Source organism: Larimichthys crocea, chromosome VIII (assembly GCF_000972845.2).
Source record: "Larimichthys crocea isolate SSNF chromosome VIII, L_crocea_2.0, whole genome shotgun sequence".
NCBI classification, from domain to species: domain Eukaryota; kingdom Metazoa; phylum Chordata; class Actinopteri; family Sciaenidae; genus Larimichthys; species Larimichthys crocea.
Window position 1 is genome coordinate 12,645,925 of NC_040018.1, and position 25,580 is coordinate 12,671,504.

The 25,580-nt window shown below is 40.4% G+C and overlaps 2 protein-coding genes across 10 annotated transcripts; both read right to left on the reverse strand.

Annotated features, from left to right (window-relative positions):
- Positions 1-115: 115 nt before the first annotated feature.
- On the reverse strand, positions 116-19,598 carry scube2 (signal peptide, CUB domain, EGF-like 2). Of its 6 annotated transcripts, none has more exons than XM_027281081.1 (23): positions 19,408-19,598; positions 17,847-17,963; positions 17,378-17,503; positions 16,880-17,014; positions 15,839-15,964; positions 15,593-15,709; positions 14,418-14,507; positions 13,613-13,729; positions 13,371-13,493; positions 12,779-12,895; positions 12,489-12,611; positions 12,067-12,183; positions 11,002-11,091; positions 10,728-10,850; positions 9,925-10,092; positions 9,370-9,576; positions 5,165-5,335; positions 3,472-3,639; positions 2,823-2,984; positions 2,518-2,715; positions 2,118-2,270; positions 1,919-1,998; positions 116-1,493 (listed from the first exon to the last, which is right to left on the reverse strand). In XM_027281081.1, the coding sequence occupies exons 1-23, from the start codon at positions 19,412-19,414 to the stop codon at positions 1,347-1,349; spliced, it is 2,982 nt and encodes a 993-aa protein (XP_027136882.1). In that variant the 5' UTR covers positions 19,415-19,598; the 3' UTR covers positions 116-1,346. The 6 variants fall into 6 exon arrangements, with proteins under 6 accessions (XP_027136882.1, XP_027136881.1, XP_019131932.2 ...); XM_027281080.1 differs by lacking the exon at positions 19,408-19,598 and adding an exon at positions 18,821-18,953; XM_019276387.2 differs by lacking the exon at positions 19,408-19,598 and adding an exon at positions 18,455-18,685 and having other exon boundaries at positions 9,370-9,573.
- Positions 19,599-19,814: 216 nt separating this feature from the next.
- sinhcafl (SIN3-HDAC complex associated factor, like) lies at positions 19,815-25,350 on the reverse strand. 4 transcript variants are annotated; one of them, XM_010730943.3, is made up of 6 exons: positions 25,131-25,350; positions 23,828-23,989; positions 23,599-23,698; positions 23,406-23,520; positions 22,111-22,264; positions 19,815-22,006 (listed from the first exon to the last, which is right to left on the reverse strand). In XM_010730943.3, the coding sequence occupies exons 2-6, from the start codon at positions 23,953-23,955 to the stop codon at positions 21,823-21,825; spliced, it is 681 nt and encodes a 226-aa protein (XP_010729245.1). In that variant the 5' UTR covers positions 23,956-23,989; positions 25,131-25,350; the 3' UTR covers positions 19,815-21,822. The 4 variants fall into 4 exon arrangements, with proteins under 4 accessions (XP_010729245.1, XP_010729254.1, XP_019131934.1 ...); XM_010730952.3 differs by lacking the exon at positions 25,131-25,350 and adding an exon at positions 24,490-25,115; XM_019276389.2 differs by lacking the exon at positions 25,131-25,350 and adding an exon at positions 24,172-24,457 and having other exon boundaries at positions 22,111-22,261.
- Positions 25,351-25,580: the final 230 nt, after the last annotated feature.

A 25,580-nucleotide genomic window follows, 5' to 3' on the forward strand; every position in this document is an offset into this window, starting at 1 on the left:
GAAAATGGTCTGTTATGAATACATTCATAATTTAACTGTTGTAAAGTTTAGTCTTAATATGTCCTAATGATGGAAACCTGGAGTAAAATAAAATAAAACTTTATTAATTGCCAGGAGGGAAATGAAGTATTACGGGATCACAAAAAAGAAGACCAGAGATATACAGGAACAGGAAAATAATGTATGTAGGTTACTTGGTAACTTGAGTGAGCAAAGCTTTACACCATTATATTTTGTAAAACAGAGCACGGGTGTGTGCGTGAGTGAAATGCATGTATAAAATGCAGATGTTCTGTTTTGTGCCACAAAAAACAAACAAACAAAAAAAATTGTAGTGTGGGAAGGTAATAAGAACACATAGTAAGTTTCCTATCTTTATTTACAGCATATTAGATGTACAAAACCATAAAAATATACATACATGTGTCATCTAAGACAGGTGAATAATTCAATTCTATTTTACAGGAACTTTCATTTATTTTCTGACCTCATATCGTTCAGTCTCTCAAATCACATCACTCCAAATCCTCTGAGTGTCTGCAGAATGAACAGTTGTCTTTGGTTGCTAGTTCACAATACACACATGTATTGGTGTCATTTTGCTGAAGCTGGCGATGTCTCAGGAATGCATTAAAGCCACCAGCGAATGCAGCGATGCTATACTGTCAAGAATGCATGTAGCTGCTACAATACATTAGCAATTCACCTAAAACTTTTTACATCATATACAAAACATTCATTGGAATAATTGCTTTTGTGGTGCCACTACTTCTTTAGTAGTGCTAATGTTCCCGAGAAAACATTTGTGCTATATTTATTTCTGACGTTTCGCAGTAAATCTGTGAAATTAACCTCTACCTGTGAAAGTGGCCTATGTTAAAACTAGATACACACTCTATATACAGTATCACTGACATTCAGTATATATCTGTTGAGCTACCATATTTGTTTTTCATCACAAGGCTATTAAAAAAATGTAGATGGGCATGTTTAGCAAAATTCAAACACACAGACTTGCACTTTAGATTTGAATCCTGAGATGCTGACTTTAAAACCAAAAGGAGGGTACAAAGTCATTACAATTCCTCTGTTAATATTTAAAACATGTTTACAAATTTCCAGACAAAGTGAAGAAATCCAGATCCCTGTATGAGGATGCTCAGAGTCCACCCTCTCTTCGGGATCAATTGAATCAAGTGTGTAGTTCACTCTAGTATCTTTCCATGTGAAAACAGATAACTACAGAATATTCTTGAAGGGGTCAGTGGATGAAACAGACACTGCAGGCAGTATCTAACCTAGGTTTTTCATGAAGTATCCAGACAACGTGCAACAACAGCTCCATCCTAAGGGCGAAGGAATCTCAAGACTTTAGAACGCAGGAAGCGGATGAAGGATTTCGGAAACATTTCTCTTGATTCTTGTGCTGTGTAGTTGAAGAAGTTCTGTGGGTGAGCCAGCACATCAAACAATGCCTTCATGAGCTTCTTGTCCTGGTGAGAAAGAAAACATGTTGCGTTAACAGAAAAGCAAAAGCAGCCTGTATTTACACAAATGTCCAAAAGAGGGCGCTACATGTTAACGTGACCGAAGTACTGAATCAACACAAACTCAAATCAACAAGTGCAGGACATCTTTATGATCTTAATAATAATGTTGGGGTGCCCTGGTGGGAACGACATAAGTATAATATCTATGGTTCAGTTTAGGCCTGGGACCTCTGCTGCCAACAGTAAGACAGTAATTTAACACCATTCTTTTTCCATTAATATGTTGTATTTAATATGGATGGAGAAGAACAATAATACTACCCCACTACATGTCTAGCAGAATTTTCTTCACATTTCTCTGGCTAAATGTCTGGGTAACTCTGGTCCAAAGATAGAAGACAAAAAAGAAAGAGTTTCTTTGCACATACCTTGAGAATTTCCTGGTGATTCTCTGAAGCGTATAATCTTCCATCTCTAACTATGTCTTCTATCAATTCTTGGTAGTCCTCTGAAACAAATAAAGTCCATAAACACCTCATTAATGCAACCAATGAAATCAAATTTGCTGAGCTCGCTGAGCTGGCAGCATCATAGTTATAGTACAAAACATCATATTTCTCTTCTTACCATCATAAGTCACATATGGGACCTGGAAGCCTTTTCCACTGTTCCCCTCGTTGGACCTGAACTGGATCCAAAGCCTCTTGGAGCGGGAGGTGAAAGCGATGGGACGTTCATATGTTTGGCAAGTCTCGTAGGTTGTCACAGAGTTGGAGAGAGCTGTGAAGTGAGGATATACACACACAGGACATAGTTTATGATGATCTTACAACATGAATGCCTGTAGTCTGCTGCGATTCCAGCAAGACAAATAAAATAATGACACAGAAGGTTGACTTAAAATGTTGAAGCTTACTATAACCTAACTCTAAATGCTACATGCCTAATCCAGATCCTATTTGAACCTTATGTTGGCACAGACTTCCTGATTAATACACTCACACAAACACACACAGTTAAAACTTACAGCTTTTCCTCATTACTAGGTAGTCTCCACATTCATCCTCAATAGGCAGGTAGATTTCTGGGACGACAATAAGGATCCTGCGTTTGGGCGGTGGGTTGATGGTCCAGGTGCACTCGACATTGGCTGGGTAGTTCCCCGGGTAGTTGGGAGACTCAATGTAACCAGTAAAATCTCCCAGCTCACCTCCACATTGTCGGTCTGTAAATTGCACGTCAAATAGGTTTTTAGGTAAGCTTTCATGCTGCTATATTTCATTTTCTACATGTACATGGTTCAGAGGCATTACTCTGTACAGACATACGTACTTTTACATTGCATGATGTTAGTGGAGCCATCAAAGTCAGTGGTGGTGTTTCCAGGGCAGGCGACGCAGTAGTTTTGCCCAAACTCTCCTTGATACGTGCCCATGGGACAGCGGATACAGCGGTGTGTGCTGGTGTTGTAGTAATGACCTGGAGAGCACTGGACTACAGGAGCCAAGCACAGTGACAGATGACTGTTAGTTTATGTAATGCTGCAAATATTCACTGTTGGGTTAAAAGTTTTGAAATATTTATGTTAATCACTGGGTTTAGTGACTTTTTTCAAAACCTTTTGCTAAAAGCAAACATTTTCTCTAGTTCTGGAAAGGCTGAAATCCAGGAGGTGCATAGTTTAATAGAACAGCAAAATGTGCAGACAATACAACAGCTGCAGAGGGCGGCAAAGTTCCTGTCAACACCCAACAGACTCAGCAACCACAACCATGATACTTCTGTGATGTCTGTGAAAAAAAAGTCCAAAAGTTTTGTCTTTTAAACTAACAACCACAAATGATTCATGTTTATTTAATAAGTCTGGCAGCCTCTCATAAACGTTCCCAGCTCCAACACAAACATCTAGTCTGTCCATTTATCCTAAAACATGAGAAGTTAAACTAAACTGGGTTAGACTAGGTTTTTTTAATTTTCACACCTTTGGTCTCACACTCCTGGAAGGTTACAGCACCACTGCGCTTGGTGACCAGGTTCCCTCCACAAGGGAAGCAGGAGGTGCGTCCTACTTCTGGCTGGTACGTTCCCAATGGACAGGGGTAGCAGGGGATGAAGCCATCATGAGAGTACTGACCGGGGGAACACTGACCTGAACACACACACACACACACACACACACACATTTGATCGAAACCGAGTATGAACTGTTGGAACAATGTGTTTTTTTGTTGTTGTTTTTTTAAACTTTATCTTTTACCTTTACAGCTGCAGTTTATTGTATTTAAGGTGAAACATATAAAATACTCTCCTCTTCAAAACTTAGGCAAATGTTAATGGAAAGATGCCATGTTTTATCTTTAAGTCCACACAGTGTAACTGCTGGGTGACTAATACAAACTGGGCTCCAGTGGGAGTTTGCTGATAGCTCTTGTTGTTTAGTCTGACACAGGAGATGGGATCTGGGATTCAGCCACAAAGTGACTCTGATAACAGCACAGGAGGAGACCATAACATGGTGGCTCCTTCAGCTTTTATTCAGGAGTTCACCTTTTGAATTCAAATACATCTTCAACATCTAAGCTCAAGCTTCTTTGGCTTTACACAAAGCAGAACATCTGTCGGGGAAAGATCGTTATCGAGGCACCATCGCTTCCCGTGTGGCTCATATTCACAAAACAGTTATCTACATTTTCTGTCCTTCTGTGCATTCATTGGCTTTTCTGCTTTTTGTTTATTTGTTACAGATTTCACAGTGTATTTCCCTGTGCCTTATGATTTTTTCTGACATTTTTGTTTCATTGTAAATTGTTTTACATGTTTTTAAGAGCTGCACAATTTAAACTCTTGTCATTACCAACAGGGTGAAATTATAAAAACAAATATATGAATATTTATTTTATAAACCATGAAAAAAACTTTTTCTATGATCTTAAAATGAATAGTTCAAGATTATGTATATATATTCTTATCCACTTTCTTGAAAGTTAGATGAGAAGATTAATGCCACTCTCATGTTTGTGCTGTAAATATGAAACTAAAGCCTGTAGCCGCTTAACTCAACACAAAGAAGGGGAAACAGGGTGAAACAGCTAGCCTGGCTCTCTCCTTATATAACAAAATCCACCTACAAGCCCCTGTAAAGCTCCCTCATTAGCACATTTCTTCTACTATTACTTAAATAGCTTCATATTTGCAATTCCCCTAACATGATCATGGATGAAACTGCATCAGTTATCTTTAAGGTCCAGTGTCACAGAAAATGGAATATAATATGGAAAACTATGTTTTCATGAGTGTAGTGTGACAATGAGAATAGTCTAGTCATGACTCCCTTTCTCTTAGTTTGTTTCTCTAATGTCAACTCTTAAATAAAGGCAAAATGGCAAAAGATTTAGGTGCTTATGAGTATACCTGGAGTTAATATACGAAAATTTGTTGCATCTGGATCTGAACGTATCTAGAATGTAATAATTGTTGTGGTATACTTTTGTTTTATCTACTATAAAAGTCCATCCTGGATCAGGGATCCTTCCTCCCTCTTCCTGTTTTATCTGTCTGAAGTTTATTCCTTTTTTCTCTTTTTTTTCTCTGTAAAGACTGTGAAGCCCTTTGAAGCACATTTGTGATATTAAGTTATATAAATAAAACTGACTGTTCAGACCGGACTGTCTTACCTCCACACTCTGACATGTTTCGAGCTCCGACCACCTTGGAGACTTCTCTTCCTTCCGGTCCAGGACAAGTCTCACAAGATGTCTGTCCCTCCTCATCCTGATAAGTTCCAGCTGGACACAACACACACCTTCCCTGATCTCCGTCGTAGTGAGTCCCTATGCCACAGCTCACTAACAGACAGATAGGGAAGTTAGATTGAAGATTATTCATTGAAGGATTTACTTGTAGCAAGACTCACACATATAGGTGCTTTCCTGACTGTACACGGAGCAAAATGTTATGAATTTGATTTAAAATAATGTTAATTCCAAGGTGCGGCCAAGCCTGTCTGTGTTTGTCACGTCTCTGAAAGTTGATAGCTTTTTCTTTGTGCTGCGGTGAGTTTGAAGTCATGTTCTCTAAATACTTGAACACATCTATGATTCTTATAAAAAAGAGTGCTGTGATATGCAATCAAGTTGAAACAATTAAGAATAATTATCGAAGGCGGCAAAATCAATCATTTTCCTCACAAACCCAAAACAAACACTTAAGTTAAGACACCCAAAACAGACCGCTGTGTCTGAACTTGTAATTTACATCAATTTAGCAGACAGATCAGAGTCAGAGAGCGCTCGTCTACAAAAACCAGGGAAGATAGAAGACAATGTAAAATGCAGACATGAAACAGCAAATATAGCAGAAAGCCCTGTGGCTACACATAATCAAACTGTCCTAACCGCACTGTACATTTACACTGTAAATACAGCGGCTCAATAGCATGACAAGACCATTAAAGTGAAGTAACCCAGACTTCATCGGCTGCCTCTCAAGTATAATCAGGACCATGTACATACTTGAAATGGATAAACACACTTAACACATCAAAGGCATTAGCCGAACCAGAACAATTTATCAATCTGTTGACAGATTTGAGAGTTTTACTTGCGTGGTATTGAACATTACAAGTATCACTGACCTTGATGGTTAGCACAGTGTGCATTGCTGCAAGCTGTACATCGTGTTTGGAACAGCACAGTTTAGTGGAGATTTAAAGGCTGCAGCTGGTTAGAAGTAAAAGTGTGAGTGCGTCCTACAAAATCACTTCTGTTTTATGATTTACCTTCTGTCAGACAACTTTTACATGTCAGTGAGATAACTTCGGATACTCGTGAATATTAACATAAGAGCAAATCGTGCTTACTGATGCACCCACAAACTTTTACACTCCTCATACTGAAACTTACAAACTCCATAATACTGACTTTAGGTTATAACAGAGTTGTTTTAATGTAGTATTACAGTAAATATTTGCATATAAAACACACACATATCGAAAAAAAACTGTGAAATAAATGTCTGCGTGCTGTAGGGACACACATACTTGTACAAAAAGCTTGAAGTATTAAGCTGTTCAAGTGATTTTGCAACAGCCATGCAAAATCACTGAGACAAAAGAGCACCAACCCTCTCCACAGCTGCCTGTGGCCTACATCTGACAAGTCCTAATACTTCATACAACATGGTTGCGCGTCAGGGAGGAACTTTTAATACCGCCATGAGCACCGTCACCTCTTTTAAAGGCAAACACAGAAGCAAATCAAAGAGAGTATTTCCCTCTTATCTCACAAAAGTGCAAGCCTGATTAAAGGGACCAACGTGCCGTTTTGCTTTGGTTCCTCCCATTCAGAGTGATGCCTGTAATTAATTTGGGAATTACTGTCTGTCTGACGGTCTTTAGAACTTGACTTGAAAACTGAAGTCAATCTCACACAAGAATAAATCAATTAAATCCTTCAGCACTTAGTACAAAATGTCCTTCAGTCAGTTGTAGTCTTTAAGCTGTCCGTAAGTAGAGAAACCACTATCTCTAAAAGCTCGACGCACAAAAGATTTAACGTAGATCCATTATACGAGGCTAAGCAAATTGTTCGATTTTCCTCCAAAGAACGAAAATGTAATTCTCTCAAGAGCAGTTTACTTTTTGAAACCTATTGTTTATTCTGAAAGACCATGAGGAGCCATCATTGCATTGTCCTCTAACAGCTTTTATTTGACAGAGGGAAGCAGTGAGAGAAGAGAGGAGAGTGAGAGTGAAAGAGAGAAAAAACCTTGAAGCCTTTCAAATGCAAAAAACGCCTCTATAGAGTCCTCGAATTGATGGCCCCAAAGAGGTTTAAAAGACCTTTCACCTCTATTCAAGTCCCCAGTCTTTGCCTACTTGATGACATAGGAAAACACTACGGTATCACAGTGGTAAGGAGCTGAACCCAATAAAAGGGGTCAGGTTTCTGAATCCCCCCATTCTGCTTGGCCCAATCGCTGCTCGCGCCCATCAAGCGAAGGCCCAAACAACTGATGCTAATTGATTCCCATGGTGTGGCTGAAGTCAATTCTCTTTAGCAGTTTAGTGGCTGGGGGTCATGCAAAGTGGCCCCAGCTGGGGTGCAGGGGGGACACAACACTCAAACTGCCAACTTGAATCAACAGCACTTCCTAAACATCTTCAATGTTAAAACAAACACGCAAACAAGTTGACTGCAACAGTCAAATAGACGTGGACACGCATCGTTCACGGCATCTCTGGATCTTTGTAATCCCTGACCTGTTTGCTTTGTTTTTATATATTCTGGTGCAGTCAGGTACTGACAAAAAAAAAATACAGTGAAAAATAACACCAGAACAACAAAATATTTACATTATTAACAAGCTGAAGCATCCATACAATTTATTAAAACAGAAATGGCGTCCTGGAATATAATCCTACGCAGGCAGCAACTAAAATGAGTCAAACAACCGGAGCAGGAACGCTTCACAGAGGTGAAAGCATATTTTCTCCAAATGCATGGGAGGCTGTGTTGTTATCCCTCTGAGGCAGTGAGAACAAGTCCCAAATGGGGTTTTCAATGGAGTGGGCAAACTGAAAAGGACTAAACTGCACTCCGCGCTAAGCCAGAGCGGGAGGTGGGGGAGGAGGGGAAAAATATAGCTCCTTTAAAGAGCTGGAGGTTAAGAAGAATGCCTTTCAGCCCCCCCTCCCTCCTCTCCCAAATTACATGTCTACACCCCTGCCATGGCCAATAGACTGCTTAATGTTGACCTGAAAGTGTAGCGGGGGAGTTAAGGAATCAACACACTTAAGACCTGTGTTACTGAAAGATGGAAATAATGAACAGGAGCTGTTTAGGTTTAAATCATGTCAGCACGACCCGACAGCATAAAAAACTTTGATGTTAATGTAGAGGCCAAACAAATACGGTGCTACAGGGAGATATTTACCACATTATGTTGAGAAACTACAGGATATAGTTTTGGACAAGTTCTGGTCTTCGGTTAACAACTAGATACCTTAAAAAGAATAATAACACCTCGATCAGCCCTGTTCTTCAGGGCTTCAAAAAGAGGAAAAAAACCTTAAACACACTTGAAGAGTTGTGTGTGGTTTACTAAAGATCTGGATCTACAGCAGATTCAAACATCTTCAACATTTGTGGTAGACATATGCACATATCGAACAAAACGCATACCATTTGAATAAATATTTAGACATCTCAACGGAAGAAAAGCACCAGTTTCCTCTCACTGATATTAAGACGGCGTGCAGCAGGCAGCAAACTTACTGTGAGGCCCGAAATTAGGGGCACGCCGTCCCAACAGCCAGAGAAAACACATGTCAGCCTTCAGCTCTCTAGCGCTGACAGTGTGCGGTCTTATTTAATGAACATTTTCTCCGTTGCAGGTTGTATATAAAACTCAACCGAGAGGCAACAGCTACCAGGAGACCTGCCACCAGCCCTCGTGTTACAGTCTTATCCCAGAAAGATGCTGGAAGATCTCACAGCTTGGAGGGCCAACAACAGTCTCTCTGTTCTTCCATGCAAGCTCTCTTTTCCCTCCAACTAGCTCATTACAGCATGTCTGCAAACCAAATATGGCACTCATCTGGCCAACACCTGCTCCAAATCCAATCATTAAACCAGCTTGTCTAAATATATCTCACTGGCATGGACCATTTCAATTACTTAAAGTCATGACTATGAGTCTACTGTGTGGATAGGGCCTAGTCAGAGCTGTTGCTGCTTTGTGTTAGGTGTAACAAAAGTGGCTTCCACTCTTGAGAGATGAAAAGCATCACCGTTAGAGTAGCAGTGATGCCTGGCTGACTGGTGCATGTCCTGACACACACACACACACACCCACAAGTAAACACAAAAACCAAACTCACCACATTTCCTTCCCATCAACACTTGTCCCGCCACACAGTGTCCCGGCAGCTCTGCCGGCTGGCCCATACTCTTGCCGAGCTCGTAGTCGGACCCAGCGAAGTGGAGGTGGAACTGTTCCCGGTTGATGGACTTCCTCAGCGTTCTGATTGTCTTCCTGAGCCTCTTCTCTGAGCGTCGGCGCACACAGTTCAGGTCACAGCTCTCTGCTGAGAGAGGCACTTGATACCGCAACTGTTTCCAAAGCAAAATGCCATCTCCCACACTGATCATTAAAGTGTACATTCATGCCTGGATGCTCACATGCTTACCTAGACACTCACACAAATGCATCATAAAGTCAGGGGAAAAGCCACCACTTATAAAGGATTCAAAGAAAATAAAACAAAAAAACACCTCAAGTCCCAACTGACAGCCCACCACCACCACCACCAAAGCCAAAACAGGAGATACTTTAACAGTTTGGTTTTAGTGACAAACAGACAGCAGCGAAAGAAAGATGGAGAACAAGAAGCAAAGGTCGCAAGCAGGCAGAGAAAAAGCGCAGAGAGACCAACCTGTTACCTCCTCTAGGTTCACATCCAGCTCAAACTCAGCTGTTATTGAGGAGCTGTCCTCCTCGCCGGCTTTCCTGCCATGGCGGCTGCGCGTTCGCTGTCCGGACGACGTGCAGCGCAGGCTCACATAGCTGAACTGGACGTTTTCAGTGAAGAGGAACCTGCTATCTGTGGACACGGGAAACAACCACCCCCCCATGGACACACCACAGCCAACACACACACACACACACACACACACACATTTGACACACAATCGCACAATTGTTAAAAGGAAATAATTAATTTAAAACAATCCATAAATGCAGTTAATTTGATTATTATTTGTCATGCTGAAAAAAGGATGTTATTTAAAACAATTATGTGCCCTTTCAGTGACTGTGAGGGATGTAAAAGACCATGGCGAAATCCTCTGGAAAAGCAAAATAATCCTACAATCGGAAACCCATTTGATTGATGGCTAGGTCAGACCCAACTGAAAGGCATGCTATGGCTAATTACATCCTCCCCTGTCAGTGCCAGACAAAGTGCTACACTGAGACGTTCAAGACACTCAAAACCACATCACTTTCCCCACAAATTTCTTTCACATTTGCCGTTGGTTTTTGGTTTACTTTGAAGCAGCCTTCAGGTCTGCTTTATCTTCTAAAGACTGTGGCTTGCAATGCTGGCAGCTCTTGGTAAACCCAAAATGTTTTTTAACCAGTAACATGAAGGAGCTGTAATTTTAATCCTTGTCTATCTGAAACCTAAGTCTTGTGTTTGCAGACATTGTTATGCTTGTTGTGTGGCAACCTCTGTACCTGAGTGTGCTGAGTTTAAAGTCTCCTTGAGTTTCTCCTGACTTCGTTTTAAGTTGCATTTTGTAGTTCCAGACTTAAACGTGGCGGTGGTCTTAATGCGTGGAACATTGGCCATTTCTGGACCTGCAAGACAGAAGAACAAAAAAACCACATGTTCGTTTTTGATCTACTCTTGTATCAACTGCAAACAAGTAAAGACTGAGTTGTTCCTGAGTTACTGTTTTGTGTGGCAGAGCGGAAAGATAGATGTAAATCTGTGAAGTTTTGTACTTGCCTAAGCAATACAAGCCGCTGTTGTTCTTTTGTGCGTCAGCCAGGCAGGGCAGAGGCATTCCACAGGTCACCGTGTAGGAATCCTCCGTCCCTGAAAGCACACAAGAGGCCGTGACACACGGACCAACACAGACAAAAGTTAGGGCCACAAAAGCCAAGTAAGAGAGAGCAAACAGACAGCATGTAGAAACATGAAGAGTTGCTCTGCAGATTGATGTTGACGACTATTCACACAACTAGATCTAAGACACCTTGACCTACTGACTAATTGTGTTTCCACTGGCTTTAGCCGTGCTGCATCAGGTGATACCTGATCTGCACTGTACCATGCCTGGGTCTGACTGAGGTGTGTCAAATCATTTCAAGTGATTGGATCAAACGTGTCGTAGAAGTCGCTGTTCTTATAAATCACCTCGGATTTTTTTTCTATGCTTTGTCAGAGCTCTATTGAAGTTCATTCACACCTTGTAATGTGTCAAACTAACATGTGAACCAAAGATCCACAAATGAGGTAGAAAGTCAGTAAACAACTGATTGGATTGGTTAACACTTTCTGCCACCTCCTCACTTTGTGCGATCAATTTTTATTAAACGTTTTGGTCTTATTCCATCTCAGAAGAAACAATCAGTGGAGAGTAGCAGAGCAGATGTTTTGTGGAGGACTGATTAACATTGTTGAAGGTTTGGCTGCATAGTGCTGAGGCTGCCACAAAGGTCGACCCATCAAGAGACTTAACTTTGATTGAGCAACAAGCTCAGTCAAATCAAGATTTGGACATTCTTCTGGACAGAATCAAACATCCTGAGGGGGAAACTGACAAAGTGCAGCGTATTGGAGCAGAACAGTAAGAACATGAATCACGGGACCAGGAAAATATGCAGAAGTGTAACAGAGCTGACAGTGAGTCTTATGTTGCGCAAGAGTTATTGTATGTGCAGTAATTTTGCAGGTCACTCAGAAAAAAAGATAGACCTGCAGGTGAAGTAACTCAAAAATAAAGCACAGGTGTTTAAGATAGGTAAATCACAAACCATGCTGTATGGAAATCTGGCTCAACCAACTCACCACTGCTGATATGAACTTGGGACTGGCATGTCAGGAAGCAGCGGTCCCCTCCCTCCTGCTTACTACAGTTCAAGGTAGGTTTAGAGGGGGGGTTTGCAGGCGGTAAACCCTCAGCCTCTAGATAGAAATCACAACAAAACTCCAAGGTAAAAAAACGAAGACTTTTGACTGCAACAAGGAGGAAGAGGCACAAAAAGTCCAACATCCTGACAGCACCAACAGCATCGGAGCATTTTGGATTTGGACACAAGCGCAAGAAAACCAAGTGACGGAGAATTGAAGGGAAAAATAAAGAGAACAGAATTCAAAGTATCTCCTGTTTTTGTCCCCCGAGATTTATTCCAAAATGTGGGATGTCACATGATTTCTAAAGAGACAAGACAACAGATGTGCCTCAAACACAGGAAGAAGCACTGGCTTACCAATGCAGTCCTTTTTGTTCCAGTGTAGCTTATAGCCAGGATGGCAAAAGCATTCAAATCCACCCATGGTGTTCTCACAACCCTGCTCACAACCACCATTGTTCACACTGCATTCATTTATATCTGAGAGGAAAAGAGAAAAGCATTATTATAATTACAGGGACCATTTTTCCAACACACACATCAACGAGCAGGTTCTCATTTTTGGCCCAAACACCACTCTAAATTGAGCACTTGTGTGTTTTGCTTAAGTTGTTATGCGAAGCTCCCTCCACCCAGTGCAGGCTCACCTCCACAGTGGGCCAGTCCATACATGGTGTAGCCTTTGTTGCACAGACACTGAAAACCACCAGGGGAGTTCACACATGTGTGATCACATGTCCGCTCAAAAAAACACTCATCTATATCTGTAATCAAAATCAGACAGATGACATAATAGCAGGGCAGTCAGTCGCAATCTTCATCGGGAGGGATTTCCCACCCACAGACACACATGTTTGCATTTGATCCTGAATGTTACAGTGAAATGTGAGGTGCACGGTGTGCTACATCAGGTAAAATTGGCTTTTCATAAAAAATAAAAGTAAAAACAAGATGACGAAGAGGTGTTTCACTGAGATGCTAAATTTAATTGCGGCTGCACCTGGAGAGCATCATTAAAGGCAGAGAATGTGATCCAAAGGTTAACAAAAAGTGTAGCCTTGTCTGAATTTACTAGTTAAAAGGCTAAGACTTTACCATAATGGATGTTCAAAAGGACCAGCGAACATAGCAAAATGTCTGCCAGTGTTGAGACATCCCATTTCCTTTTATCTCATTTACGCAAGTCAAATTTTGTTGCAAACTTCTGTCCAGAGTTTGAATAAAACAGTTCAGTTCTACCTTGACAAGAACGTTCATCTGTCAGAAGCTTGAAGCCTTTTCTGCAATTACACTCAAAGCTGCCGATGGTGTTCCTGCAGAAGTGTTCACAACCTCCGTTGTGAAGCTCACACTCGTCAATATCTGTGGGAAACAGGAGAAACATTTTAGCAGGACTTCCTTTACAAATCCACTGAGTTAAATCATTGTTTCAACAGGCTGCTGCTCTCTGTGGAGGTGTTTTTGTTGACTGGCAGCCTGACCTTTGCAGGTTTTTCCATCCGGCTGCAGTGTGAAGCCGATGGGGCAGCTGCAGCGAACGCCCGTGGATGTGTCTTTACAGGTGCAGTCGCACCCACCATTGTTTACCGCGCAGGTTTCTGAAATTACACCACACAACATGAATGTAAATGAATAACATTATTGCTCAATGTCAGATACGAGATCCTTAGTAAAACAGAACTCTGAATATTTTCAAAACAGAGCCAATGAGGACATACGAGGCCATGAAAAGTGTGTTTATTATAATATAAATACTAATGGAAAAAGACAAATGAGGCTCAAATGCATGGTTTGTATACTGCACAGTTGTATTTGTGGATACAGAGTACACCCATACAAAAATTAGGTACATCTATGCATACCATAATGACATGTATCATTTATAACACAGAACAAAACTCCCAGAGCTCGTGTGCTAGCCATGTACTTGGTAAAAAGCCAGAGATATAATGTTTTACACGTATCGAGTGACCCAGAATCATACAACTGAAAAATACTTACTATACAAGAAAAGATTCACACTCTGCTCTCCCCAAATGGAAGGAAAACGTGAAATGTACCACTCTGTCACAAATGCATATTTTTCAGGGGGGAAACAGGGGGCGAGAAAGCGAGCGCATAGTCATTTCACAGTTTGCTTAAAAGACTGAGGAATGCATGAGTTTACTAGACATTAGTTCTCTCCCCTGTTTAACACCCCAGAGTGGTTCCTGGCAGCTAAACACGCCATTGCGTAAAACACAAATTCAAGCTGTTGGCCTCCGAGTGTAGGAGTGTAATTATTACCCATTAACAGTCTTCGTTTGACCCGTTTGTCCACCTCAGTAAAAGATGTAGCGTTGTGGTCTGAGGACTCGGTGGTGGCTTCATCTCGTTCTGTGACACACAAATCAATAGTTAACAGAATTGTTACACAAATTCACTAAATAACACAAACACTGTGACTTCTCTGTGACTGACATCAACTCCGGGTGTTGGTCACCTTTCATTATGTTAGATGCATGTTTACACTTGATATATCCAGCTTGTAGTGACATGGTGTGTGTCAGATAACACACCAGATCAGTAAAGTGAATCTGGAGACACAATCACGGAGATATGCCTGGACCTCACACACACACAGGAGAGATATTACCCAATATCTGATCCTTATCCTTCAAAACTATTGTGGGCAAAAATGCACACTATCAAACAGGATGACTGACAGAGAAAGATGTTTACAGTTACTGTTTTCATTTATTCATCAAGATATCTACCCAATCAAGTGCAACCTACTGTAAGCTGCTCCTGGAATGTGAAATTGCAATAAAAAAATGAGAACCTAAAACATGAATCATACCTGTGTCATCTCCATTCTGTTTATATATATATAATCTATACATATATCTATCTCTATATATATATAAAAAACAACAACCAGGCCAGTGATGATGGATGGCTGTGGTTCAAGTGCCAAGAAGATATTAAAGGCACACTGAAAAACTACTTTAATAACTAGGTTAATGCTTTTCCTTTTGGATCTTGAAGGTTTTTAAAATCATCTTACTTCACACTGTCAGAAAACATCACATTACATTATCAACTTGTTTCAGTTTCGAAAGGTTTGAAGCTACAAAACACTATAAACATCATCTGGCTTTAAACCCAGAACTGAAACTCAACTCAAGCTCCACTTACATACTTTCTTCAGAGCTTTCAACCACATCTCACTGTCTTGCTCAGAACTCACTGAAGAAGACTGTGAGATGCGGAAAAAGCTGGTAAGTGGACCTTGAGTTTAAAGATGTACACACACATCTAAGACTTGAAGACATGATTTTCAATTGACTGAACTACGGGCAGATCATTTGGATTAAAAAAACAACACATAAGTTAAAGACGTGTATTAGTTCTTTGACTGCATCCCTGTGTCTGTCGTGATTTTACATTCCCTGTGTTAAACATATCAACAGTGTGCTTACCTACACACGACCTCTTGTCAGGTTGCAGGGTGTACCTGGCGTGACACCGGCATATGGGGCCGCTCTCCGTGTCCTCGCAGGTGTGCTGGCAGCCTCCATTGCCGTGGTTACAAGTTACTGCAGGGTCAACAACATGCAACCATAAAACATTAAAACAGTGCAACATTCGAAGCCAATTGTGTGTGTGTGTGTGTAACTTGGTAGGCGTGCAAGTGTGAAGTTATATTCCTGCCGTTAAGCACGTACAGATGCAGCCTCTCTGGTTCCTGGCCAGCTCGAACCCTGGACGACACTCACAGGCCACACCTCCTTTGGGTGTCTCTTTGCAGATGTGGGCGCAGCCGTGCTCCTTATTCATACAGTTGAGACCCTCTGGGATAGAAAGAGGGCGAGAGGTACACAATGAAACTCTCCTACAGTGACTGACCGGCTACACACAAAGGCACACATACTGGGAGATTAGTCTGGCATCCAAGACAGTGATTGTTCTCACGCCTTACACAATCGAAAAAACATGAACCACAGTGTTATTTTTAGCACTTGTAGAGAGGAAAAGAAAATTCTTTAAGCAGAGCAAAAGTTACTTAAAAGTTTATTCCCTGAAAACAAAGGTCAGCGAACTCTTTTATCATCCACAACATACTCAATAATGCTCCGAGCTGAAAAATGAGATGAGCTGAAGCACCATTTATATAGATGAGTCACAGCTGAGCGGATAGGTCCACACGATTTAAAAGGGTTGTCAAAACCCGATGAAGGGGAAAGTACTTGCATTTCATTTGACTTTAGTCAAGAAGACAAAACAAAGGCACTTCAGACTAATCTGTGACACAGACCACATAGACCCGACTGTTGCAGTTATTAACTTATTTTGTTCTCAGGGACACAGAGATCCTTTTCCCACAGCATGTTGCGGCTGCAGATAAAAGCTCAGTGACGGGAGCCAGCTTGAACCTGTCACCACTCATTGTGGCGTCAATCTTAGATTTGTATGTGCATATTGGAGAATTAGCTACATAATTCTCTGTCTTTTTTTAAACAATTAGCAGATACAAGCACCACACATATATAATACAAACACAAAAACTCTCTTCCTCTAGATACTTTTAACTGAGTATCTTTGGCAATTCTTATATGTACTTCAGGAGCAGTACATCTGTGTTGTCACACTAATAAATACTGTTACTACTACTGTAAGATACTGTTTACAGATTAAGTGTGTGTGTGTGTGTGTGTGTGTGTGTGTGTGTGTGTGTGTGTGTGTGTGTGTGTGTGTGTTATACTCACCCACAGAGCGGTGGATGCATGTGTGCTGGTTGTTGCTGAGGAAGAAGCCCTCTTTGCAGCGGCACTCGTAGCTGCCCATGGTGTTCACACAAGTATGTTGGCACCCACCATTGTTGAACTTGCATTCATCGACATCTACAGGACAGTATTAACAGTGTATGTATAAAATTCACAAATAAGTTTTTAACTTCTAAATCAAATAAGGCCGTCTTGTTTTGTTTATAAAAAATGCACATGGAAATGAAGGTTTTCGAATCAAATGTCAGACATAAATATTTAAATCCTTTAAATCTCTATATGAACAAAACTAAAACTGCTTGTATTCGGCCACATTTTAAAAGTTTACCAAAGAGAGCTCAAACTGCTCTGAGTGAGTGTGAGAAACTTCACATACAGCCCACATAAACATGAACTCTTCACCATCCAAGCTGATGATTCAGGCTGTCCGTCTGTCTGTCACAAAAGGTTATTTGCTTAGCGGTTTAAAGCTGATCTCACCTAGGCAGTTATGTCCGTCATGTGCCAAATTGAATCCGTCATAACAAGTGCAGCGATAATTGCCTGGTATATTGTTGCACTCGTGTACGCAGCCACCATTATACTCCAAGTCGCATTCATCAATGTCTGAGAAGTAAAAAAAACAAATAAATGAGTGTTAATCTACACATCAAAACGTTAAAATGCAAAACATTTTGTTTTACAGAGTGCAGTAGGAAGATGTATAGAGTATATCTTAAAGAAATACGTAAAGAATACATGATAGATATCACAAATTGTATCCCCCTTTAGGAATTCAGACATGATGCCACAATATATTGTTATGTCATGATAATTAAAGACATATATAACCTCTAAAACATGTGCCTAAACATCCAAATTCTGTGATCCTGCCTTGACACACACACACACACACAGTTTTGGTAACCGGATATGAAGCACACATCTCAATAAAAAGCAGACACATTACCTTCGCAGTGTTTTCCATCTCCTTTAAAGCCTGCTTTACACGTGCACTTGTATGAGCCTTGGGTAGTCTGACAAATAGCATCAATGTGACAGCCATCACTTCCCTCTGCACATGGATCTGTTGAAATCCATATGAGTGTTATAGGTCATGATTACCAAAACACATTCAAACAGTCTAATGAGTCAAATAGTAGGACATTTACCATATATGCACTGTTAAATTTGTCATGTTTAATGAGATGAAAAAGAAAAAGACAAGCAGGAAAACTCTTATTTAACACTAAAACATAAAATTCTCTAATAATACTAGCAGCCCACATTAGGCACACGAAAGATCCAGTGAAAACTAACCTTAGAGTGAATAAGTTAAATACAAAACCAAACTTATTCTACATGTTTATGCGTATGCGGAGCACATAAATCCCCACAGCAACCGTTATTTGTATACAGCCACACATTTAGAAACTAAAAGAAAAAGTCACCAATGGGGAAACAACAAGAGCGCACTCCAGAAAGCGTGCGTAAAGTAGCACTCTCCACGACTGGAAAACACAACACACACTCACACATGCACACACACGCACTCACACACACTCTCTACAGTCCCACCTCGAATCTCTGGAAGCGCTGTGCTTTGGCAACTATTTAACAAGAGCAAAAACAAACAAAAGTCCCTTGCAGCCCAAATAGCTCCCATGGTGATATGATCCAAGTTTAGAGGTCTTCTCAAAAGGACGCGTACGCACTGAAGTCGTGACCGAGCGTCCGCCTCATTTTCATTCTAGCCTGTCAATCTGCCTCACAAGGGGCTTTTGAAAAGAGAAAGGAGTGAGTAAGTGTGTGTGTGTGTGTGTGTGTGTGTGTGTGTGTTTGAGAGAGCGAGAATGAGAGCGTGCGTGCGCGTACACGTGAGAGTAGAGAGAAAAAAAAAACGCTCTCGCAGCGTCAAGTCAGCCAGATAAACCAGCTACTAACCGGAAGTATCCGGACTGTGCGTAATGCGTCGCAACATCAATGCGCCGACGCGGCTTTTATTTTGAAAGCGACGACCGGAATTCCTTCGGTAAACTCAGCTTAATTGAGTTTGTTTTTAGGTGTCTCAACTCTCTAAACATCTCCCTTGGTGTCTTGGTGTCTGTTTTAAAGTCGACTAAAGCAAACCTCTGTGATGAAAAAGACCGAAAACACAAGATACAACCACACGACGAGTCGTCAACGACGGCTGGCTTAGCTGCCTTACGAGCTAGTCCTGAAAGAGAGCACCTGGTTGCTAGGCAACGCACGTTTATTGGTTCTAATCTGTAGAATTTACAACAGTTTCTAAACCGCTGATTAACTCGATTTTATGATTATTTGTTGACCGTAAAACGTACATCATCGAGCACGGTGCGAAGAAAACCAGCCAGCTAACGTTAAACACCGAGTAACGCCGCCTTGCAAAGTCTTAAGTAAGTTTTAAGTTTTATCACTCTTTCAAACAAATCCTAACTTTGGTTTTAAACGGTACAACAAACTTTGTAAACAAAGTCACATAGTTCTGACCTACCTTCGTGTTTTCAGACCTTTCATCGACAAGTTTCACACCTAACGTTACTTAGGTGACGCTTTCTGTTTTTAATCGTCATTTGCCTGTGTTTAATTAGCTTTTAATCAAACGGTGCCTCCACATGTATTATATGGGATCGATAATTAAATAAAAACTGTTGAGTCACAAATGTTGATTGAGGTGTAACCTCATAAATACTATGGAGGTTTTGGGTTTTTGTTAACAGCTGACATCAATACCTGTGCAGTAGAGCTCCTAATCAGGTCACAGACTTTGGTTTACCCATAAAAAAACATTTCATTAGCATCAGAGAGAAAACTTAAATAACCAAGCTAAGATCAATCAGTGCTTGATTAAATACTGTCCTCTGTGCAGCTCTTGTGCGCCACCTACAGGTACACATAAATAACACACGCACTCTTCTTTTCCCCTTTCTTTTTTTTATTACAATACAGAGATCTACTTTGTGGTACAGTATACAAAAGAAGCATTAAAAAAAAATTTACATTGCATGTTCAAAGGAAGTGCACAAAATTAATAACAGACTTTCCGAATGGCTCTACACAAATGATCAAAAATTCAGTTAAAAAAAAAAAGTTTTGCAATAAATAAATATAAATTACATGATAATCATAATGGTCAGGTAATTCATTAAGGCACATCTCACATCCCAAAATGTACCTCTCAAAAAAAATAATATGGCAACTCCCTAAGGACAAAAACAAGCTTATTTTCCCATCTTAAAAACGGAGCAGCATTTCTCCTTTTAATAAGAATCATAAAACATGTTCAGCATTTAACTACCCTGCCGCAGAAAAGTTCATATATTAAGCAACTTTACAGAGCATCGCCTGTCAATTCATGAAGTTTGAAAACAGCTGCAATAATGCAACGCACAAAAAAAACAACAACCACAAAACAAAACAACCGTTGTCACTGCAGTATTAATTTGAGACACAGTATGTACCATGGCTAAAACCGTGCAATCTGAGCATTATTTTAACATGACACACATAAGAAATATCTTGAAACAGTTATGAATTGTGATTAGGATTAGTAAGTGTAAAATTATTGCTGAAATAATGGATGCTTTTGACAAGCCAATTTGGTTGAAAAGGATTGATCACTTTACGCTACATAAGCGAAAGTGACAGAAAGAGCACTTCTCACATTCAAAACGTCTGCATAGTTTGAACTTTGACAATTGCTTCTGAAGATAAATCACAGCAATGACGACCACAAACACATTTTCTCTAACATTTGTCTGCCAAAAATGTATCCGTTAAACATGTCATGTATTTCCTGTATGTTCAGCTTCTGAGAACTGCATGCCTTTATCAAACAGATAAGGAATATTGCAGCACTCTGACGCTGCAGTTTAGCATTTAGCTTTCCCTGCAATCTACACACATTTCTGAACACACCACAGGATGCAGCTCTGCACACCTGTAAAGTAATGCGTTTGAGAAGATTAGATGTGACAATGTGCTAAAAGTGAATAGCGTAAAGCATCTTTCACACACGCAAAAATGTTCTTTACAGAAGTAGTGGTTTGCCATTCTGCAATAAAAAAAATAAAATTTAAAAAAAGAGGGTTGGATGTACCAAGAGCCAAAGCACTGTATTTACAAAATCCATTTTAAAAAACATTTGCTTTACAACATGCATTTTCATTTCATTGGAGGCTGTACAAAAGAAATAAATAAAATCACTTTTGTCATTCCAAAAGGCAGTGGAATGTACTGCATGCATGGAGTGTTTCAAACGTGTGGCATGCTTAAGCTGTGAAAATGTCAGAGAGATTATTTTGTTCTCATCCACACAGACACACATTAAAAGCTCATTAAATTAATCGAGAACAGTTCTCTAACGATAACAGTTTTACTAATGATCCCTGGTGTAATCAACAGCCACTTGTGCACTAAAAATCCTACAGACTCCCACATTTGCACACATGGATCAAACAAACGACCAAACACTGCTGAAGGGCCACTCCAACAAACAGAAAAAGCTGGTATTAGAATAGCTGGTGTCTTTCATATGCACACTTGCAATTTGACAAATTAAAGTAAAAAATAGAACGGTCTTGATATGTACGAAAAGGTGACAAAATATTTACAAAACGTCAATCATGTAATACAAAATAACCAAAAATAATTCATAATTAGAAACAGAGCCTTGACAAAATTCTCATCCTATAAATAACACTAATGCCCATACGTTTTTTTCTTCTTTTTTGTTTTTTATAAAAAAAGAAAATCAACTCTATACAAAATTTTAAAAAATACGCATATAAAAAGGAATATTACATATAAAAGTAACATCTAGCTAACAGATATAATTGGAGGAGTGAAAATGGGGAGGTCTTCCACTGGAGACAAATCCAGGCGGATGCCATGGATAACCCTACAGGGGGATTTAACAAAAGCAATCACCAGGTTTCTTTCACGTCTTCTGGGAGCTGTGGAGGAAGCGTGTCGGGAAGGCGTGCGGCCACTTGTGTGGATGCCAGTGTCTTCTGCTTTTTGGAGCTGCAGCAGGGCTTGAACAGTCGAGGATCAATGATCACCTCTCCAAATCGACCCTTATAGACAATCCCACAGCACACCTTTTGTCTAAAAAGAGAAACAAGAGACAACCCTTTGAGTTAAATCATGTTCAAAACACAGCTTTTAAAAAAAGGTGTCCTGCACATTGTCTGTTCAATAAGAGCAGTAACCTTTTCCAATAGGAACGGTCCAGGAAAGAGAAGATGGTGGGAGTCGGGCGTCTTTGTTTGGACTCGATGTCTGAGCCATCATCTGACTGGTTGCTGTAGCTGGGGGACTGCCCAGGAGACACACTGGAGGTTGTACTGAGGGCATCTGAGTCTGCTTGGAAAACAAAAGATGAACAAATGAAACACTGTCATCACATTGATTTGGTAAAGTGCTGACTAAAGTTTTTCTTCTTAACCATGATTCAGTAGGCACAATTTTGACACTGATGAGATGGGGAATTTATGAACAGTCTCAATATTCTGGGAAATGTTCACCATTTAATAAATACATTAATAAGTACATTGAGAGCAAGTCAAACAAACACTGAAACCCACAAATACACAAAACTGGGAAACAACTACCAATCGTGTTCATTAATAATCATTTTTTTGATTGTCTATAAAATGTCAGATGTACAAAAGTAGTGAATAGGGTTCCCACACCTTAAAATGTCAAATTCAAGGACCTGACACAGCACAGTTTGAGACGGCTGTACAGACGCTCACAGACAACTAAAGAGACCTGAAAATCTCTCAATTAAATAAATAAAAATATCTAAGTCAGAAGAACTTTACCCTTGTACAAGATATAAACACTCAATGACCAGGTCTATATCCATTTAAAAAAATATTCTTGGTCTTGATTTTTTTTTCCCCCTTCCACCTCAAATTGACAAACCTTCAAGGACCAGTGGAAATAATTAATTTTTCAATGTTTAACTTGACATATTAAAACTACTTTTATTGTCTTATAGACAATCCCCCAATTCCAAACCCAAAATGTGTTCAGTTTACTGACACAGAAGAGTTCATATTTATTAATATATTTGAGTTATCAACACACAACACATCAACTAGAAAATATAGCACTGGTAATTTGGACATTTTTTCATGTACAGAAAAACGTGAACAATTATTTTAATCAAAACTGTCTACAGAGTGATGTGAATGTCAACACTCTGTAGACACACAGCGTGTGCTCTAACCCAAAGAACCACAAGATGCTGCTAAACAGTATATATATATATATATATATATTTTTTAAATCAGGTTGATAGTTTGGGCTGAGAAGAAAAACAAACAGGGAAGTTGCATGTTTTAGTGGTATTATGATATCAGTCACTTCTTCAAGCATGCTGCACACTTTAAGTAAACAAATATTCCTTGTCTGACTAGCTTCAAATAAAATTTATAAAAACAAGACAAATCTCTTAACATACAAGTCACTCGTTAATATTTTTTTAAAAACAACTTACTTTGTCTCTTTAACTTGTGGAGCTTCTTTAGCTTGCTTTTCTTTTTCCCATCGCTGTTCTTCATCTTCTTGGGTTTTGTCACCTTGAAGCCCGGCCCAGCTCTGGCATCCACCACCTGAGTCAGACAAAAAGGTAATTTAAAAAGCTGCAACATGGCAATAAATCATCACTGCTGTAATCAAACATCACTTACATGGTTCCAGTTCTTCTTGGAGCCATTAGGGAGCTTCTTCCACCTTTTCACCAGCAACACACAGGCATTGCAGATGTCTCCAACACGATCTTCTGACAGCCTTTGAAATCAAAGTTTAACATCCTGATGCATTAATTCACTCTATATTCACAGCATACACACGAGCAGAATCAGCCATACTAAAAAAAATCGTACACACCCACAAAATGAATGAATGAGAGGCTCTTACCCAAAACACAGTCTGAACGTCTCTTCATATCGACTGCTGTCTGTGAAGCGTGAACTGGAGGACTTGGTCTTGCAGATGCAACAGCCGTCGTTACTCCGGTAGATCTTTGACTTGTGAAAGCCAAACATAGTCTGTCTGTTGGTCAGCGTTATGGCAAAAAAACTGGAAACAGAAAACAAAAAGATGAGTAATTGTCCCAGCGCCGTAATAAGCACCGTGGATGTCTGCAGACAGTTGCGCTTTCTACTACTGAAAGGGGGCGGTCCCTACACACACACATACACACACACAATAAGTAAACCATTCTTAACCTATAATTTTAACATTTCCTGTATCAAACTAACCTGTTGGATACAAGTTGAACGCCTTTAAAGCGCATAAACAACTGAAAGTGGCTAAACTAACTTTGGCTGAAGCAATAACACACAAGTGTGTTTGGATTTCTTCTTCCAAAGCCGAGTTGCGGGAACACCAAAACACCCAAAATAAGACAACACTGACATCAAACTAACGCTATAACCTCACGTTATCGGGCGTGTTGTCAAGCAAACTAAACACACGGACCATCTGGGTTACATTTGATGCAGTAGTAAGTGATTCATGCTCCCTAAACTTTCAAACGCTCCGCTCGGTTGTGCAAATCACACAAACGTTACACCCACCACAACACGACGTTTTACTATCGTTAACTCGGCGTCAGTGTGTCTTTTCTCAACTTCGGTCAGCAAACTGGAAACTTTGGAAATTTGCGAGCACCAAAAAAAAACAATGGGAATATTTAATGCAAGACGTTGTTCAGCTGTTGATTTGTTTGCAGCGAGAAGTCGAAACAAGAAGCGGGCAGCAGCGCTTTCTGAAGTGAAGAAACAAAAAGCTACCGGGCTATTCGTTCAATTATGTGTAACGTAACACGCGTGTCTAAAAAAAAAACAAACAACAACCGTCAACTTGATATAATTCACACGTGGTGTCAACGTTTTAATGAAATGTAAAAAGTTGCCATGGACACATCCTTCCCTTTAAACTCTAACTTTTGCCCGCCAGAGCGCCAAATATGGCTCATTGTTGTTAGCTGTTAGCATGCTAGCTAGCCGACAGTGCTACCATCACCACGCGACGCGCTCGTTCACTTCCACGTTATTCCATTGTCGGTTAGTCTTTGTACGTTCAGCTCGCGACGACCGCGAGCGCACGCGTCAGGCTACAGTTACGCCACATTACGACCGGTCTACACGCGCACAACAAACCGCTTAAAAACTGTATGAATGTAATTTCTGCCTAAGAGGAATAAGAATGCACTTACTGAACAAAAACTTTGAATCTTCGCCGTATTTTTTGGACGCACTGCGCATGCTCCTTACTACTAACGCATACAGCTGGCCATTAGAATGTCATTAGCATAAAAAGCCGGAATGAAAGGGCTTGAGCGCACAATGACCAAATAAGGAGTGCAGCCGTCGAGTTTGAACCTGCGTTCAGCCAATCGCCGCAAACGTCGCGCACGCCACAGGACACATGAATGATGGGAGGCGTAGTGAAAGAGCGGGAGAGCTTTGTATCGTCACAGTTAACGGCTTTCCTTTAAAACTCCAACTCCCACAAAGCACCTGGCCAAAGGCTTTAAAGATAAACAGCTATTTGACATGGCGCGAAGAGTTTGTTGACATTTTCTCAGCTGAGAAGGCGCGTTCAGCAGCGAATATAAAGCTGTCCGTGTACAACTTGTTAACGCCAATAACAATGAAATAACAAC